This window comes from Ostrea edulis, chromosome 2 (genome assembly GCF_947568905.1).
Source record: "Ostrea edulis chromosome 2, xbOstEdul1.1, whole genome shotgun sequence".
Taxonomy (NCBI): Eukaryota; Metazoa; Mollusca; class Bivalvia; order Ostreida; family Ostreidae; genus Ostrea; species Ostrea edulis.
This window is the reverse complement of record NC_079165.1, coordinates 70,451,029-70,472,214: the sequence shown is the minus strand read 5'-3', so window position 1 is coordinate 70,472,214 and position 21,186 is coordinate 70,451,029. Positions and strand designations below refer to the sequence as shown.

At 37.1% G+C, this 21,186-nt stretch overlaps 1 protein-coding gene across 3 annotated transcripts; it reads right to left on the bottom strand.

Moving 5' to 3' along the window:
• On the bottom strand, nt 1–13,827 carry LOC125680042 (uncharacterized). Of its 3 annotated transcripts, none has more exons than XM_056157135.1 (8): nt 13,700–13,827; nt 3,617–3,664; nt 3,083–3,343; nt 2,640–3,002; nt 2,432–2,539; nt 496–2,326; nt 362–419; nt 1–248 (listed from the first exon to the last, which is right to left on the bottom strand). In XM_056157135.1, exons 2-6 carry the CDS (start codon nt 3,657–3,659, stop codon nt 2,310–2,312), a joined length of 792 nt encoding a protein of 263 aa, XP_056013110.1. In that variant the 5' UTR covers nt 3,660–3,664; nt 13,700–13,827; the 3' UTR covers nt 1–248; nt 362–419; nt 496–2,309. The 3 variants fall into 3 exon arrangements, with proteins under 3 accessions (XP_056013110.1, XP_056013108.1, XP_056013109.1); XM_056157133.1 differs by lacking the exon at nt 13,700–13,827 and adding an exon at nt 3,771–3,852; XM_056157134.1 differs by lacking the exon at nt 13,700–13,827 and adding an exon at nt 3,771–3,852 and having other exon boundaries at nt 496–694.
• Between the last annotated feature and the right edge of the window lie 7,359 nt (nt 13,828–21,186).

Genomic DNA, 21,186 nt, shown 5'->3' with positions numbered 1-21,186 from the left:
TACATTTCAAATATAATTTATAAAATAAATAATAAAATCAGAGGTAAATAAAATCTTGTTTGTTACAACTGCGAACCAAACTACGTATGTACTGAATACACTGTCATAAGGCAAGTCATTTCCACAAAAGAACTGAATACACTGTCATAAGGTTAGTCATTGTCCACAATAAATTTGTACGCAGTAACATTTAGAAGCTATCGTCATACTCAAAATCATCTGGTTCACTTTGTCCGAAGCTGTACACCCTGTTAATACCAACAGAACATATTTCAGTACCATATGAATACAGCTGTAATATAACATACTGTATTTCATTAGCATAAAATCAAAGTTAGCCTTTATCTTACTAAAGCCATACCTTGAGTCCATTCTGATCGATTCGTTTCTCTCACATTCCTTATTATGATACATCATGTCTGTAAATAAACATACAGTACTGAATGTGAAGTTCTGTCAACCACTTAATGACACTGCTGGTATGAAATTGCCTACCTTTCACTCCTACGTTCTGAAGAGTAAAGGATTTCATTGGACACGACACAGGGTCTCGAGTGGGTTTCTGCTTCATAGTTTTGCTATGTTCCCTCATTTTGATGGGCTGAGAAGGAGATATGGACCCAGAAAGAGGTATGGGTGTCCATGTCCCCTTTGGATTTGAATTAAGCACTGTAGGCACTCTGGAAGTATTAAACTGAACTAACTTACACAATCTAGAAATATATTCATCTCTTTATTTTGCTTTATGTATTCTCTTATTTTTTCTTCATTCCTTTATTTGGTGACCATGCAGAAAGTTTTATTGAAATTAGCTATTGCATATACAGTGACTGAGGTTTGGTGAAAGAGCAGGCAATCTATATCAAGCTTGTAATATCGGAGGAAAAGGTAAATAATATTGATACTGGTATTTATTTGTTTGTATCTAAATTTACTTGAAAATTACACCGATATATGCGATTTAAAGATACTAAAACAGATGTACATGTATGTACAGTTTATATGGGAAAATAAAACCAAATGTATTTTCGCGAATTATTTTCTTGCATCATCGGAATTTATATATAATGTATATAAAGATCGCCGTCTATTTTTAGGAAATTAGAAATACATTTTGCTCATCCATTCTGACTTATTCATAAATAGACACTTAACTTTTCAAGTAGCGTTAGTATAAATTTTACAGATTTCTTCCATTAAACTTCCCTATCCAAACCCTATGAAATACTAGTATATACCTTATGGTTTATTTTAAAGATATACTCATTATTCATTGTCGCTCAGACTGATATTGTGTACAATATTCATTTCACACTAAAGAATGACAATTTAACATTTATTATAAGCTATTCGGTCTAATTCTAACTTCTTTTTATAACGGTCATCATTTTTATTTACATTTGTCATAATCATATTTTTCATATATTTGCATCAGGATATATTTTTTGTTTCTCTGGAAACAAAAATTAGCACTTTCTTTCCATTGTGCAATTTAGAATTTTAAAAGCTCGAATCAAATGATAAAACGAGTCTCTATATATTATGATATATAGAGAAATATAACTCCTATTACAGAGTAGCCAAATTTTGGCAATGAAAAATTAATTACATAAAGGCATTATACATTATATGTTGTTGCTTTCGACTTGCATATGATTAATTTAAACATTTACCAAATTTTAAACTCTTTTCGGCAATTTAATACATCTTGCAACCTTCACCGTGTAGTGATGTTTTAAAATTAAAGAACTAACCTGATTTCAAAACGAGACTTAAGAAACCCCCGTACCATCAACTTGGTTGTCAGTAGCATGCCTCGATTTAGAAACTGACTATACGCTGAACAAGCTGTTAGGTATCGAATCAGTTGAGAGATATATACATCATATGCAGGTGATAATGGAATATCGTTATATAAATATGGATAGTTGACGGTGGAGAAGCTGAAATCATCTCGTCGGTCATAAAGTCGAGTTGTTTATTTGCCGTTAATATCTACATTTAATATGTATGTAGTATAATTTTTTTTAATTCACTCTGGATTTTTTCATTCAAATTGGTAACAAGTTAGATAAATCCCATGCAAGTCAAAAGATACAGAATCCAGTATAAATTGTCTTTATTTGAATGTTTTAATCTGCAAAATGTGTTCCCCTATAGTAAGAGTTACAAGTCTTTCTCTATTGCACATATTAAGGATACTCAGACATTCGGAAGGCCTGGGGAACCTATGGTCGTGAACATGCAACGTGGGCCATCAGCACACCATGCATTTCCTCAATCACTGAAATCTTAAATATAACTAACTCTTACCTTCTGTTCTCCACTGAAATATAATGTCATTCAACATGAAGAGAATTTTACTGCAATATACGATATACGTTGCATGAAATTTGTGATGTACGAAAAAACTGTTGTAAATATAGCTTACCAGTTTTTAATTTCCTGCATAATACAACGACTGCCGATAAAAACACAAACATCAGAAGTCCCAGACCACCGAGTGTAACCATTGTCATGTTTTCACGCAGAAAAGACACTGTAATTATCATATTAATCCATTAATAGCAATTTAAAAATAATTTTTGACAATTTCACCACAAATGTCTTTCCATACAATCTGGATAACTATCACTTACGTAATGTTTCGTCATTTGTAGAATCGTTGGGGGAGTTTGTGATATTTCCGTACAAATGAAATGACGTTAGTCCATACGTATTGGATATGTCAACACAATACAAGCCATATTCAGGCAGTGCTTCCACACTTATAGACAGATTCATCTGGTATCCTAGAACTTTATATTCTAAATACTTCTTTCTCGCTGTAAGTAACCTTGAATCCCAACTGACATTGAACACGGTCTTTTTCTTTCCATTACACAAACCAACAGTAACATTTTCATGTGGTGATGGAAAGCTTATAATATCTAGGGCAAACGTAATTTTCATGTCATCACGAATCTCAACATGTTCCGTTTTCCGTACTACAGCTGGCATTCCTGTATGCGAGGAAATAACTATCAATACCGTGTTTCACAATGATAAATAGATTATTTTTCTTTTTAAAAATCAAACTTACCCATAACATTTACGGTGATTTCTTTTTGTACACATTTTTCTGCTGTACCCATGCAGCGGTATTTACCAATATCCAAGTAAGACATGTTTGACAACGTTATAGATGCTGTGTTAAATGTCCTTAGAAGAATATTTTCCACGCCGACATAATGTTTCCATTGAAAATGGTATACTTTAGAAGCGTCAGTCGGTTGACAGTTAAGCTCCAGTGTTTTCCCAATTGTCCAATCAATTATTGTCTCCGCTGGATAGATAGTAAGTTCTACAAATGAAAATATATTTATCAAAAAACAACATATATATTCCTATTCATGATTTCTCAAACAACATTTGTAAGTTGATACATTAGTTTTGTAATATTTTGTATAGCTCCAAATATCGTTTATAAACGAGACCACAAACGAAATTTATCGTAGGATTTAGAAATTACCGAAAGTGGTTTTTTTTTTTTTACAAGACTGTGAATTTTGATACCTACATATATTTTTATAAATCTTGTTGACATCCTATTAAATTAACTCTTTTATCATTGTACCTGTTGTGGTCACCTCGCATCCATTTGTTACGTCCATCGCCATGACAACTAAAAAAGGTGACATTGACATCAATATATCATTTGAATTCAAAATAACAAAATCATTTTACATATATAACACTTGTCTGTTTTATAAAATCTACAATAGCCTTACAAAAAAGATTTAAAAAGAAACTGAAAATATCCCCTCTTCTATAGATCATTTTGTCCAGAAAGATAACTTTACTCCACTCTTGATCATGTATTGGCAATATTTATTGATATACTTCATTTATAACTTTAGTATTTGGGATCAAAGTATCAACAAAAGCTATTCACACACTTGACACACTAGATAAAGTCTGATTCAGTCATTATGAATGGCTATACTCCAATTCAATTATTTTGTCAAATATATTTTTCATCGGATATTTATATTATCATTGAGGTAATTTTTAATTTACGCTGTTCTAATTTAAGTGACTTTATGAGGAAATACTACTTTCTTAAAATCCGCATTGCTTGACAAAACAAGCTCATTACTTAGTAAAGTTATGTTCAATTGAAAACATTCAGAAAGAGAAATAATACAGTATCTTAGTTTTTATATATTCAGAATTTTATTCAACTCTCCGCCATAAAACAAACCAAATGGCGAGAAACATTACAAATAAAAGAAGAAAAATCTAAATCTATACTTTTGGACTTGTCATTCCGACAATGCTCTTGGATATTTCATTCTACCAAATGGATGTGGTTATTTCACATCATCACTGAAGAGACATTATTTGTCGAAATGCGCATCTGGTGCATCAAAATTGGTACCGTATAAGTTTGACATTATTTCACAATGCAAAGATTGAAACCGCAATTAGTAAACGTAGGGTTATTATTAGCAATCCTGGAGAACACACATTTCTTGTACGCTGCATCACACCTTTACTCGGCTTTCATGGCCGCGGATTCTTATTAAAGATGAGTTATTTGTTATGAGATTGATCACATTTTGGTATTGGCAAACAAACACTCGTATGGTAAAATGATACATTCAAAAGCATTTTTCTTTGAAATGTGCTATGTTTGTCATCATTTGTTTTGTTACGACATATCGTATACTTTGTCGATTTGAATATCATCACAAAGCTAAGAACACTTGTTCATTAAATCAATGCATCATCCATATTGCCACAATCCGCATCCCCGTTTTACAAGTTCATTGCCGAATATGTCCGTCGCACTGGTGCTTGTAGATAGGACTTCCGGTCTGTGTTTATTATGATCAGTAATAATATTTATAATACAGAATGTATGAGTTAAATATTTTGTAAAAAAAAAAAAAAAAAAAAGTATGCTAAACACCGAAGGCATTGGACGTTCAAAAATACAAGTGGGAAGAGTTACCAAAATTCCTGTCCACAAGCAACTTATGGTCCGTTGTCTTTCAGTTTTCCGCACTTTCTATCGTTTTGCACGGGATCCAAGGGGCTCCAGTATGATTACATAAATCGGAAAGGGAGGGTTAGGGTTAGGGTTTAGGGTTAGGGTTTAGGGTTTAGGGGTTAGGGTTAGGGGTTAGGGTTTAGGGTTAGGGTTATAACATAATTACGAGTTCATTTGGAGGTTCATCTCGTCACTTTCAAGTGAAAACCACGTGTTGTATGTGGGCGGAGTTAACCATTAGTATAAATATAAAGCTCTGGCGTTGAATTCGTCCATTTTGTTTCTTCGAATATATGAATAGGCAAAAAATAATCAGGTATTCTTTTTATCTTAATTCTTGTGAGACTTTGAAATGTAACTGACCATGTGATTACTAATTGAAATATTTGAATTTGATGAACCGGAACTTATCTGCTTATAATTTTTACTTGTATAAATTTTTCTTTTTCAGTTTTCTGTAGTTAACATGTGTGAAACAGAAGTTTTGATAACAACTGCAGAAGAAAATACGCAATGCCTTGTTGCCGAGTTTGAAAGTAATAATTTTGAAGCTGAATCTTCCTTGAAAAGCGATTCAACCCTGTGTTTAAGATACTATAGAATAGGCAATATCGCCCAAGATCTGTGGCTGCGTTTCACTGGGGACATTGATGGCATAGTAGGAATTCTCAACAATTTTCCAGATATTGCTGCTCCGTTTTCGTATATTAGTATATTACCGAGAGGAGAGAGAAGTTTAATTGATGTATACCAAATATTGAGAAAACATTTACCGTTACAGTTGTAAAATTCTGACGGTATGCAGTATTTGAAATGGACAAAAAGTTTTAAATGTTTAGAAGGGGATGGCTTTGATTTTCACTTTACTCTCTTACCAAGAGAAGGAAATTTGCATTATCCTAAGTACAACAGACGTGATATCAGAAGTTGCAGTATGCTTATTATGAAGATTTCAGAAAGCAACTTTCAAATACTATAATGAATTTGGATGAAAAAAGTTTGTCCAGAAGTACAATGAAGAAAAACGTAATTTCCGATATATAAGAAAATTGCATGCTTTACCAGATGACCGAGAATTTATTTTGAACACCCTCGACAAAAGTCTTCAAAAGATGCACAGAATTGAAAATTTTAATATATGTATCATTGCATTCAAATTTGGTGATAGAGATCATTCAAGTCCAATAAAAATAAATGCTTTTAATGAGTACGCAGCTGATGTGAGCATTCATGCTGCCTTTACCATTTCATCGCCTATTTTGTCACAAAGTTTGTTTTGGTCGCGCTATGGTTTACAGGACATCGTTGGTGATAAGGGAAATGTTGTTCCAACATTTACCCTGGGATCCAAGACTTGCACGATAACTGATTTATTATCTTCCTCTAAAGAAAGCAATCAGTGAAATCAATGAAACGAGTTTGATTTTTGTTAAAACTACTTTCTGTGAATTGTTTATCCTAGTTATCAATAAAACTCTATTTTTTTCTTGATGAGTAGTGTATTTTCAATGCCAAGAAATTTGTTATCCATACACCATTTCAGAAAAAGAGTTAAAAAGAATTTATCTCTTTCAATACAAGAAGTGGAAGTTTAATGTTATCTTAGATAATTTAGATAAATACGGTGAGGCGAATGACATTCAAGAAAATCAATTACTTATCCATTACTTTAGATAGTTAAACAAATTTGATGCAAATCTGAAAGAAAAATGAAGCACCAACTATAATATATAATAAGAAATGTGTACAGGACCACTATAAACGTAACCTACTTCTACCCCAGCTCCTCTACAGCTAAACTATAGCTGATTGAAATATGATGCTTCCGCGCTAATATAACCCAGCAACAATGAGGGTTAAGGATAAGGGTAAGGATTAATTTTTAAGCGTTGGGGATAAGTGTGTGAAGGTGAAGGAAAACCAATTGAGAGCTGAGGATAAAATTCTGAGGGTTGAGGGTTAATTTTTAAGCGATGTGGATAAGTGCATGAGGGTTAAGGATAAGAGAGTGAAGGTTGAGGATCAATTTCTGAGGGTTGAGGATTAATTTGTAAACTTTGAGGATAAGTGTATGAGAGTTGAGGATAAGCAATTGAATGCTGAGGATAAAGGACCAGAGACACAAAGTACTAAAATTGGCCCTTTCACCAAAATAAATGAGACTTTCACAGTTGATGCTCTAGGATTTATAGGTCATAGAACAATTTATTTTATAACAATATCTTTTCTAGTTTTCGTTTTACAGTCGTTTAAACTTTGTGTTGTTTTTCAACAGAAAAACTATATAACGTCATGATGTTGACGTTATGAGAATCACAGTGTAATACACAAATAATGGACGCATAGGTTAATATATATTTTTTGGGCTTATTCTGATTGTAAATCACAACTGTTAAAATACTAGGAACTTGTATATTTTCTATCACGATGTTTAAATTTGTGATATATTACCCCCCCCCCCCCCTTCCCACTACATAACACTACAATTTTTCCCCGCTGTATTGGACATACATGTAATTGAAAAATCGTGATCAAAAATTAAAATTCCTTGCAGTGAAAGGACCACAGCAAACAGTATTGTTTTACCGTCTATCTCAAAGACGAGTTTATATTTTCAAGTTGCATATATATATCTATTTGTATCAACTTCCATTAAAATTGATATAATTGAGGATAAAAAAAAAGAGAGAGACAACTGTATAATTTTGATTAAACTTGAGTTATTATAGTAACTAATTACAAAAATGGAGGTTTCAAACTATTTTTTTTAAAAAATAAAACACGGTGGACCTTGAAAATTGTCGGCACCTCTGAAGTCTTAATTGTCTGAGCGAGGTAGACATTTAAGTCCACGGAGGTCTGACATATGTGCCTCCTTTGTGCCACCGTGCACCTTCGTGTGATAAAAAAAAAATACTAAGCGAAATATTAGTGGGTGAAAATTAAAACGTATAAAACGGCGACTTGTATTAAGTTGGCTTGTATATATTCATATCATTTAATGATATATATTATTGTAAATTTAAAATAGTAATTTAATTTTTAAAAATGTACCTTCACTGTCTATCTTTAAAGAATTACCATATTGATTTGATAACTTACTTAAATTGTTTACATGTTGGAGTTTGCTATTCGAAACAATTCATCTTAATTACCCTTAACTTATGACGTCCGTTCTGTATTAACTTTCCACGTTTATATGTTTGAAGCAGATATAGAGTGGACAGTGTCACTAAATGGATTTTAATTATCTCTAAGTAGAAACCTCAACATGTTTGTAAATCGGGATTATTTCTTGTATATAGATATATCAAGATATTGATATATATCCGTATGCAGACTTCCCCGCAGACGTTCACACCTTTATGAAACGCCCAAATTCTCGACATCCCGTACACAAACACCTGTACGTGTTAGTCGCACATTGTTTCACAGCACGAGCAGCACGAGTTCACCAAGAGAAGGATCATTTGACTTTGAAAATGAACAAACGAATATCACATGGTATAAATTGGCATTGATTTCAATTTGTTACTAGTAAATAGCATGAATTATATCAGCTCAAAGAAATGTGGACCATAAAATGACAAGTAAAAGCATTGGTTTATTTGTGCGATTATTTTAAAAGATTGACATTTATATTAGTGCACCACATGTATTTTAATGTATAATTTTCATTGTAATTAAGAATATTAGATGATTTAGATCTGCTGTCTACATGTTTACAGGTAGTGTACAAATATCAAAAAGTGTACAGTTGACAACGCGATTGAAATAAGAATGCGGACAATTTTTTGTTTATTCAGTGACTCACGAACTTACCCGTCTTCTGAATGAAAGTTATAGAACATACTATTTTTTTATATCAGTTATAACACCCGAAAACGGGGGCAAACATCATCTTCGCTTGCCATGGGTTTTGGGTCGATTCTGCTCTTCGTGGGCTGAACACATTTTGCTATCGAAGATGGAAATTTTCTTTAAAATGCCTAGATTGTCCGCTTGCATAAACATGTATTACGGTGGTAAAAAAAAGTCTAGTAAATCCAATGAAGTTGTAGTAATATAGATTTTATATTTATTTCATTTTTGACTGAGAGGGCGTTAGATAGCTAGGCACGTAACATCGGTTTAAAAAAGGGAGGGGGGAGGGCAGTCCTAACTCGCGCCAGCCGAATATTTTAACATGGAAAAAAGAGAAATTAAATATATCAGAATGAAGTGGAATGGTTAATTAATCAGAATAATATTGTACATTTAAGATTTGATTAAACTTCCCGTACCTGTATACAATTACTGGTGCTCTCTCTCTCTCTCTCTCTCTCTCTCTCTCTCTCTCTCAGTTATAGATTCAGTACTGTTGTATAGCGTGTTTGAATAGAAGCAACTAAAATGCAAATCGTCAAATAATGTTGTCTATATATATTTGTGTGTGAACTAATTGCATTTAAAACCGATATTTTAAAACATCCTTACAGTAGACTTGGATGGGTCCATGTGGCGATCTATCCACTGCACACTTAAAGAAATTGAATTTGGGAGGGGGATTGGGACAGTTTGAGTGGATGAAAACCACCACCGCCACCACACACATGTACACAATTTAAGGTTTTGAAGATTGGACAATTTAAGCACAATTTCCTGTTGCTATTGTAGGCTGGATTATTAAATTAAGATATATTTATTGGCACAACACATGTCCAGTTTATTAATTGGCAAAACATATATAATATAGCATTCAGTCCGTCTGTCATAATTTAATTTTACTTGTATCACGCAATTTGATTTGTTGAGCACGCTGAAAAAAATATTTGTTTATATTGTTTACATGTAACTTAGCATTGGGACACACCTCCTTGACAACCAAGACGACACTATTTTTCCTTTTCTAATTTTACATTGGACAATGGAACACTGATACGTTGATAGGCCTTCGAACTAGGCCATGAAATTGAAAATCAACGGAATCAAACATGCACAATTTATAAATGCTGTACTGTCTTACCCCCCCCCCCCCCCCCCCCCAAACAAAACAAAACGCACAGTCTTTGTTTACAAGTAAAGTTACATAAAAATAGAAAATAAAAAACTCATGACATGTACAACGATATCATATGTGAAATCAAAACAAAACAAAACCAGTATATCGAGTATTTTCATATGGGGGTTACTTGATCCGCCTATCGAAGCATAAAATGCGTCATGAATATCTTACAACAGATGACGTCATGTCTCATCGATAACAGGTGGATCGCTATCTATGAATTGCTTACATAATTTACTGTCGGATTTAACTGGCGGCAATGCTGCATGCTATGGTAAGTCATGTTGTAGTTTAAATCTGTTATTTTGAATTCCTTTTTGCCTGACCAGGTCATGCTAATATTCAGCCCGAAACTTGGATGTACTGTAAATCAAAGAAGGACTTGCTCCCAATGTACGTAAAGTTAGGTTAAATAAAACAGTTATTTCGAATGTTGACAGTCTAAAGCTGCGTAGTAAGACTTTTGTAAAATAAATAGAGCAAAAATTATTCGATATGATATCAGTACCATACAAGAATACTTGCGTGAAGCCTGAATATTTTCCGATATCCCAAAGTGAAAGAAGACGCCCCGCCATGTTCATTTCAGTCACTAGGCCTAACAGTTTCGGTAACTGTCGTTTCGTTCAATGATAATGTTTATGATAATAATGTAAAACTACCAAAATTGTACACAGTTTTTAAGCAACGATGCAATGAAGATGTATTGTGAACGACTTTAAAAGATGAAAACAACTAGGTATTGAAAATGAACATCTATAGTAAAAGGGCAAAACAAGCTGCAACCGAAAACTATTATTAGGTGAGGGAATTTCCCTTGCTTTAAAAATAAACACCGAACTAAAATGACCTATGTACATATACATGACACGAAATAAAAAACGTAGTTTCCTTCTCCATAAGATACTTAAACCAGCCAAATTTTCTGTAAAATTCAAGTTTACCACCACTAGCGCATTATAACCGTAATATTTTTCAGCAATCCGGAATATCGTTTTTTAAAAAATAAAAATAGTGCTCATAGCTCGTCCTAAAATATTTTTGCATTTATGGTCAATTGAAAAGGTGTATATTATAAAAATACTTTAAATATTTTGGGCGAGATGAAACCAGTATAACAAAACCTTTACAAAATAGCCAGTTTTTGGTGGGAAATGACAGAAATACGGTACCATATCCGGTTCTAATATGTATACAGCTTTAGTTGTGCTCCTATTTTTAAAATCTAACATGTTTTTTTAAGCCCCGGATTCTGATACATATTTATAACACCAATACTCCTATTCAACACTTACTTTCATTTTTATATATTTTAAGGGCCATAATATGGGGTTTGTGGCTCTGGTCCTTTCTGGGGGTTGAGGATTAGTTTTTAAGCGTTTAGGATAAGTGTCCAAGGTTTGAGGACAAGCTTTTGAGGACTGAGGATAAAATTGTGAGGGCTGAGGATTAATTTTTAAGGGATGAGAAAGTGTATGAGGGTCTAGGATAAGCAAGTGAGTGTTGAGGATAAATTTCTGAGGGTTGAGGATTAATTTTTAAGCGTTGAGGATAAGTCTTTGAGGGATGAGAATAAGCAATTGAAGGCTGAGGATAATTTTATAAGAGTTGAGAATTACTTTTTAATCCTTTAGGATCCGTGTCTGAGGGTTGAGGATAAGCTTTTGAGGGTTGAGGATAAAATTCTGAGGGTTGAGGATTAGTTTTTAAGCGTTTAGGATCAGTGTCTGAGGGTTGAGGATAAGTTTTTGAGGGTTAGGGTTAGGGTTTAGGGTTAGGGTTAGGGGTTAGGGTTAGGGGTTAGGGTTAGGGTTAGGGTTTAGGGTTAGGGTTAGGATTTAGGGGTTAGGGTTAGGGTTAGGGTTTAGGGGTTAGGGTTAGGGTTTAGGGTTAGGGTTTTAGGGTTAGGGTTGGGGTTAGGGTTAGGGTTTAGGGTTAGGGTTAGGGTTATAGGAAGACCAAGCGCTTTGATTTTTTGGTTTGATTTTTTTCTAAAAATAGAATAGAAATTCCGAATCTAAAATTAGAAGATATGAATAGGAGCAATTGCATTATAGGATAATCACATGAATTTCGAAGTCATTGCATGGCGTTTGCAATATATAGATTGCTGTTTCAATTCGTGCTAATACAGGTTGTTTTGGATAAAAAAGATATTTTAGATATGTGACAAACAACACAGAGTGGCAGTAATTTGTAGACATTTAAAATGTACATGTACTGGTATTGATAAATATTTATCCCAATTTAACGTGCTTTGGACATGCATAGTACGGATCGGTATTATCACTATGTTGAGCACTGTACGTAATAATTGAAGATGTTTTCATAAATCATGGCCCAAGTAGTACATATAGAATAGGTAATTGCACAAACATTTTAGAGATTATCCTCTATTTGACTGGCTTTGTCCAAATATCTAAAGATTTCTTAGTATAATAAGATAGATTCACAGTATGAAAATGCACAAGGAATAAGGTACAGGGTGTAAGGTATAGGGTACAGGGTGTAAGGTATAGGGTACAGGGTGTAGGGTACAGGGTATAAGGTACAGGGTGTAAGGTACAGGGTATAAGGTACAGGGTGTAAGGTACAGGGTATAAGGTACAGGGTGTAAGGTACAGGGTATAGGGTATAAGGCACCCTGTACCCTGCACCCTATACCCTGCACCCTATACCCTATACCCTACACCCTGCACCCTATACCCTATACCCTGCACCCTATACCCTATACCCTACACCCTATACCTATACCCTGCACCCTATACCCTATACCCTGCACCCTATACCCTATACCCTGCACCCTATACCCTACACCCTGCACCCTATACCCTATACCCTACACCCTATACCCTATACCCTGCACCTTATACCCTATACCCTACACCCTATACCTATACCCTGCACCCTATACCCTATACCCTGCACCCTATACCCTATACCCTGCATCCTATACCCTACACCCTGCACCCTATACCCTATACCCAATACCCTATACCCTACACCCTATACCCTATCACCTGCACCCTATACCCTGCACCCTATACCCTACACCCTGCACCCTATACCCTATACCCTACACCCTATACCCTACACCCAGCACCCTATACCCTATACCCTGCACCCTATACCCTATACCCTGCACCCTATACTCTATACCCTGCACCCCATACCCTATACCCTATACCTTATACCCTGCACCCTATACCCTATACCCTGCACCCTATACCCTGCACCCTATACCCTACACCCTGCACCCTATACCCTATACCCTGTATTTTACACGTACACCCAACACCCCGCACCCTGTACCCTGTACGTTATACCCTACACCCTGTAACCTGTCATCCTACAATTTTTTTAAGGAACATAATTATATCCCTTCATTAAAGTATGAATCACAGCTGTCATCATATTTAGAGATCGATTACTCAAAGCCTAACTAAACTGTACAACGTAATTTTCACTTGATCACTCAATTGTTAAATATTAAATGTAGGTATTACTTCTGAAAACAAATAGATCATTTTTGGAATATGCTACATTTAATAACACTTACAATTCATGGGTTTGGTACTATTTATTTGTGTAACAAAATACTACTATTTAATGATACTTACCTCTTTTGCTTCTCTGCTCTTCTCTTATTTTGGCAAAAGCTGTTGAAGTTAAACACCTATTAGAAATAATAAATAATATCTTAAAACAAACATAGATACATCTTGCTTTTATCCTCTCTAAAAACACGTCCTTACTCTTCAGTGTCTACCGTAAGACTGAAATGCTGATAGCATTGACCGTGTTTAACTATAGAACTATGTAAAAGATATTCTACTATTTAATGATTTTCTTTTTTTTCTTGTCGTTTTAATACAAGCATATTAAAATAAACAAATAAACTCTCTGTAAAATAGACGTCCTTACCCGTCGGCGTCTTCGATCTAACATTGTGCAATCACACAATAGTATACTAAATGTATCTCTTGATCAAACAAGTTAAGCAACATCGAGCGTGGTTAGTACTTGGATGGGTGACTGCTATATGTTGCTACATAATGCATACAAGTATACATATTTTTTTTTACCTTTTTGTTCTCTTACATTTTTCATTATTTAACGACTGTTTTTGCATTTCAGTATTATTTTTTAACCTCTCTTTTAAAAACAAGTATAGAATAGTTGTTCATTTTTAGCCCCTCAGGGGTTGGGGGAAATGCAGTAAAACTGCCAAGGGACCAGGGGTCGTCAGGGTAGGGTCCGACATTTTTTGACTTCTCACTGTGCCCCCCTCGATGGGGCCAGACCATGCCCTTTTTGTGGTTCAAAGGGCTGGCCCCACTCTCGGGCACCATGGAAACTGTATCCGCTTTGAGGGCAAGAATGATAAGTCTTTAAGGGCATGTTGCCATTTGTCCCGATGCCCTTAAAGTTTTTGGTGACTTTGAGGGCATAGGGTTCCGCTTTGAGGGCAAGACTGGTAAGTCTTTAAGGGCATCTTGCCATTTGGCCCGATGCCCTTAAAGTTTTGTTGACTTTGAGGGCATAGGATTCCACTTTGAGGACAAAGTTGGTTACTATCAGGGCTAAAGTGGTTACTTACAGGGCAACTTGGTTACTTCATGTGAAAAACGACTAAATCTTTAAGGGCATGTTGCCATTTGGCCCGATGCCCTTAAAGTTTTCGTGACTTTGAGGGCATAGGGTTAGGGTTAGGGTTAGGGTTTAGGGGTTAGGGTTAGGGTTTAGGGTTAGGGGTTAGGGTTAGGGGTTAGGGTTAGGGTTATAGGAAGACCAAGCGCTTTGATTTTTTAGTTTGATTTTTTTTCTAAAAATAGATGACAAATTCCGAATTTGAAATAAGAACATATAAATAGAACCAATTGCATTATGGGATAATCACATGAATTTTGAAGTCATTACGTGGAGTTTTCAATACTGTTGATGATTTGTGTTTTTGGAGTGAACCGAAATGAATTCTGTAGATAGTTTATGAAAGGTATGTTCAGTTGATCAGAAATAGTAAATGCTTGCAATATATAGATTGCTGTTTCCATTGTTGATAATACGGGTTGTTTTGGATAAAAGGAATATTATAGATATGTGCTGATAAACAACACAGAGTGACGGTAATTTGTAGACAAAAAATGTACGTCGTATTCATTGTTGTTTATCCCAATATAATGTGATTTGAACATGCATTGTACCGATCGGTATTATCACTATGTTGAGCTTTGTACTTAATAATTGAAGATGTTTTTATAAGTTATTGCAAGAGCAGTATATATAAAATAGGTAATTGTACAAGCATTTTAGAGATTATTCTTTATTTTACTGGCTTTGTCCAATTATTTAAAGGTATGTTAGTATAATTATACAGATTCACAGTATCATGTTCACCCTGTACAGGACACACGTCATACTCTGCACAACATACACTCTATCATGTCGAGGATATCATGTATCCTAACCACTAAACCCCATCCCCTTCACCTACCCCAAGCACCTTACACACATCATCTTGTACCCTTCATCTTACATGTTACAACCCATGCACCCTTTACCTAACAATGTACCTTATATTCCGTACCTTACACCATATCACACACCCTGTACCTTACATCCCTGTACCATGCACCTTTTAACTTACACCCTATACTCTACACCCTACACCTTACACCATGTACCCTACAACAAATAGCACCTTATACCCTATACCCTTTATCCTGTACCCTATACCCTATACCTTGCACCCTTTACCCTATACCCTGCACCCTGCACCCTATAACATATACCCTATACCCTGCACCCTATACCCTACACCCTGTACCTTATACCCTACACCCAACACCCTGCACCCTACACTTTGTACCTTATACCCTGTACCCTATACCCACACCCTATACCCTATACCATGCACCCTATACCCTGCACCTTATACCCTATACCCTGCACTGCACCCTATACCCTATACCCTATACCCTGCACCCTATACCATATACCTTATACCCTATACCTTATACCCTATACCCTCCACCCTATACCCCATACCCTTAACCCTATACCCTGTACCCTATACCTTATACCCTATACCCTGCACCCTATACCCTGTACCCTATTCCCTATACCTTATACCTTATACCCTGCATCCTGCACCCTGCACCCAATACCATATACCCTGCATCCTATACTCTATACCCTGCACCCTATACCCTATACCCTGCACCCTATACCCTATACCCTATACCCTGCACCCTATACCCTATACCTTATACCCTATACCCTGCACCCTATACCCTGCACCCTATACCCTATACCCTATACCCTATACCCTGCACCTTATACCCTGCACCCTATACCCTATACCGTATACCCTATACCCTGCACCCTATACCCTGCACCCTATACCCTATACCTTATACCCTATACCCTATACCCTATACCTTATACCCTATACCCTCCACCTTATACCCTGCACCCTATACCCTATACCTTATACCCTATACCCTGCACCCTATACCCTATACCCTGCACCCTATACCCTGCACCCTATACCCTGCACCCTATACCCTATACCTTATACCCTATACCCTGCACCCTATACCCTATACCCTGCACCCTATACCCTGCACCCTGTACCCTATACCTTATACCCTGCACCCTATACCCTATACCTATACCCTGCACCCTATACCCTATACCCTGCACCCTATACCCTGCACCCTATACCCTATACCCTGCACCCTGCATCCTATACCCTGCACCCTATACCTTATACCCTGCACTCTATACCCTGCACCCTATACCCTGCACCTTATACCCTATACCCTGCACCTTATACCCTATACCCTGCACCCTATACCCTGCACCCTGTACCCTATACCTTATACCCTATACCCTGCACCCTATACCCTATACCCTGCACCCTATCCCCTATACCCTGCACCCTATACCCTGCACCCTATACCCTGCACCCTATACCTATACCCTGCACCCTATACCCTATACCCTGCACCCTGCACCCTATACCCTATACCCTGCACCCTATACCTTATACCTTATACCCTATACCCTGCACCCTATACCCTGCACCCTATGCCCTATACCTTATACCCTATACCCTGCACCCTATACCATTCACCCTATACCTATACCCTGCACCCTATACCCTATACCCTGCACCCTATACCCTATACCCTGCACCCTATACCCTGCACCCTATACCCTATACCCTGCACCCTATACCCTGCACCTTATACCCTATACCCTGCACCCTATACCCTATACCCTGCACCCTATACCTTGCACCCTATACCCTATACCTTATACCCTGCACCCTATACCCTATACCTTATACCCTGCACCCTATACCTTATACCCTGCACCCTGCACCCTATACCCTATACCTTATACCCTATACCCTGCACCCTATACCCTATACCCTGCACCCTATACCCTATACCTTATACCCTATACCCTGCACCTTATACCCTGCACCCTATACCCTATACCTTATACCCTGCACCCTGTACCCTGCAGCCTATACCCTGCACCCTATACCCTATAGCTTATACCCTATACCTTATACCCTATACCCTGCACCCTATACCCTATACCCTGCACCCTATACCCTATACCCTGCACCCTATACCTTGCACCCTATACCCTATACCCTGCACCCTATACCCTGCACCCTATACCTATACCCTGCACCCTATACCCTATACCCTGCACCCTGCACCCTATACCCTATACCCTGCACCCTATACCTTATACCTTATACCCTATACCCTGCACCCTATACCCTGCACCCTATGCCCTATACCTTATACCCTATACCCTGCACCCTATACCATTCACCCTATACCTATACCCTGCACCCTATACCCTATACCCTGCACCCTATACCCTATACCCTGCACCCTATACCCTGCACCCTATACCCTATACCCTGCACCCTATACCCTGCACCTTATACCCTATACCCTGCACCCTATACCCTATACCCTGCACCCTATACCTTGCACCCTATACCCTATACCTTATACCCTGCACCCTATACCCTATACCTTATACCCTATACCCTGCACCCTATACCTTATACCCTGCACCCTGCACCCTATACCCTATACCCTGCACCCTATACCCTGCACCCTATACCCTATATCTTATACCCTATACCTTATACCCTGCACCCTATACCCTATATCCTGCACCCTATACCCTATACCCTTCACCCTATACCCTGCACCTATGTAAAAGATATTGTATTATTTAATGATTTTCTTTTTTCTTGTCCTTTTAATACAAGCATATTAAAATAAAGAAATGAATTCTCTGTTAAAAAAACACGTCCTTACCCTTCGGCGTCTTGTATCCAAATGAAATGCCGATCGCGTATAGTACACTACGTGTCTCTCTTCAATAAAAGATAAAAACAAAAACAAAAACAAAAAGAAAAAACGTGTCTCTCTTGATCAAACAAGTTAAGCAACATCGAGCGTGGTTAGTACTTGGATGGGTGACCGCTAAATGTTGCTACATACATGTAATGCATACAAGTATAAAAAAAAAATTATATATTTTTTAAAACCTTTTTGTTCTCTTATTTTCCTAAACATTATTTAACGAAAGTTTTTGCATTTCAGTGCCCTGCAGGACGCTTTGCTTGGCAATATAATATTGTAATATTTATTGATTCTTATTTTTTAACTTTCTTTTAAAAACAGGTATAGAGTATTAGTTCATTTTCAGCCCCTCGGGGATCGGGGAAAATGAAGTAAAACTTTGAAATTGGTCAAATTTGAAGTCCGTTGCATTGGGGTTAAGGACTTGGGGTTAGGGTTAGGGTAAGGGCACTTTGACGTGTTGCGGGTGCGGGATTGCGGGACTCCGCCCACTTTTTGTCATACGACTTTCTAAGCGTGTTTATTCTTGACTTGGTAGCTGTTTGATGGAAGAACATCGAATACAAACGATGAATTAGGATTATATTATTTTAAGGGCTAGGCTTGTAACTTTTAGGGCTAGGGTTGCTACTTTCAGGGTTAGGGTTAAGGTTTCATATCGATCCCTTGTGTAAACTGATTTTGAATATTTTGTACCAAAAACTAAACGCATGTGCATGCGCATGCATGCGAGTGGAGACAAAATGACTATCGGGCTGCACATCTACAAAAGCTATATTATCATCCTACAATTTTTCTATAGGGAACATATTTATATCCCTTGATAAAAGTATGAATCGCAGCTGCCATCATATTTAGAGGTCGATTACTCAAAGCCTAACTAAACTGTAATACGCGAATTTCAATTGTTCGCTCCATTTTTAAATATTAAAAGTAAGTATTACTTTTGAAAACAAATAGATCAATTCTGAAATATGTTACATGTGATAACACTTACAAATCAAGGGTTTGATACTAAGTATTTATGTAACAAAATAGTACTATTTCATGATACTTACCTCTTTTGCTTCTCTGCTTTCTCTTATTTTGGGAAAAGCTGTTGAAGTGAAATACTTATTAGAAATAAGAAATAATATCTTAAAACAAAGATACCAAATATAAAATATTGACATCCTAAAACAAGCATAGATACATCTTGCTTTTATCCTCTTTAAAAACATGCCTACCGTAAGAATGAAATGCTGATAGCCTTGACCGTGTTTAACTATACAACTATGTAAAAGATATTCTACTATTGAATGATTTTCTTTTTTCTTGTCGTTATAATACAAGCATATTAAAATAAACAAATAAACTCTCTGTAAAATACACGTCCTTACCCTTCGGCGCCTTCGATCTAACATTGTGCAATCGCACAATAGTATACTAAATGTATCTCTTGATCAAACAAGTTAAGCAACATCGAGCGTGGTTAGTCCTTGGATGGGTGACCGCTATATGTTGCTACATAATGCATACAAGTTTAATTTTTTAAAACCTTTTTGTTCTCTTACATTTTTCATTATTTAACGAATGTTTTTGCATTTCAGTACTATTTTTTAACCTCTCTTTTAAAAACAAGTATAGAATAGTAGTTCATTTTTAGCCCCTCGGGGGTTGTGGAAAATGCAGTAAAACTGCCAAGGGACCAGGGGTCGACAGGGTAGGGTCCGACATTTTTTGACTTCTCACTGTGCCCCCCTCGACGGGGCCAGACCAGACCCTTTTTGTGGGATTAAAGAGCTGGCCCCAATATCGGGTCATATGGGGCCAGTTAGGGGCTAAAGGCCTGAAATCTTTCACTGACGTCACCCTTTTAAAGAGGTGACGCCAATCCCTTTTTTACCCCTTGTTGGGGCTTGCCCTTCAAGGGTCTGTAAAGGGTCCCCCAGGCTGGTCTTGTTTTTTAAAAAGGGTTTTGGTGACTTTGAGGGCATAGGGTTCCACTTTGAGGGCAAGACTGGTAAGTCTTTAAGGGCATGTTGCGTTTTGGCCCGATGCCCTTAAAGTGTTGGTGACTTTCAGGGCATAGGGTTCCGCTTTGAGGGCAAGACTGGTAAGTCTTTAAGGGCATGTTGCGTTTTGGCCCGATGCCCTTAAAGTGTTGGTGACTTTCAGGGCATAGGGTTCCGCTTTGAGGGCAAGACTGGTAAGTCTTTAAGGGCATGTTGCGTTTTGGCCCGATGCCCTTAAAGTGTTGGTGACTTTCAGGGCATAGGGTTCCGCTTTGAGGGCAAGACTGGTAAGTCTTTAAGGGCATGTTGCTATTTGGTCCGATGCCCTTAAAGTGTTGGTGACTTTCAGGGCATAGGGTTTTGCTTTGAGGGCAAGACTGGTAAGTCTTTAAGGGCATGTTGCCATTTGGTCCGATGCCCTTAAAGTGTTGGTGACTTTCAGGGCATAGGGTTTTGCTTTGAGGGCAAGACTGGTAAGTTTTAAGGGCATGTTGCCATTTGGTCCGATGCCCTTAAAGTTTTGGTGACTTTGAGGGCATAGGGTTCCGCTTTGAAGGCAAGACTGGTAAGTCTTTAAGGGCATGTTGCCATTTGGCCGATGCCCTTAAAGTGTTGGTGACTTTGAGGGCATAGGGTTCCGCTTTGAGGGCAAGACTGGTAAATCTTTAAGGGCATGTTGCCATTTGGCCCGATGCCCTTAAAGTTTGG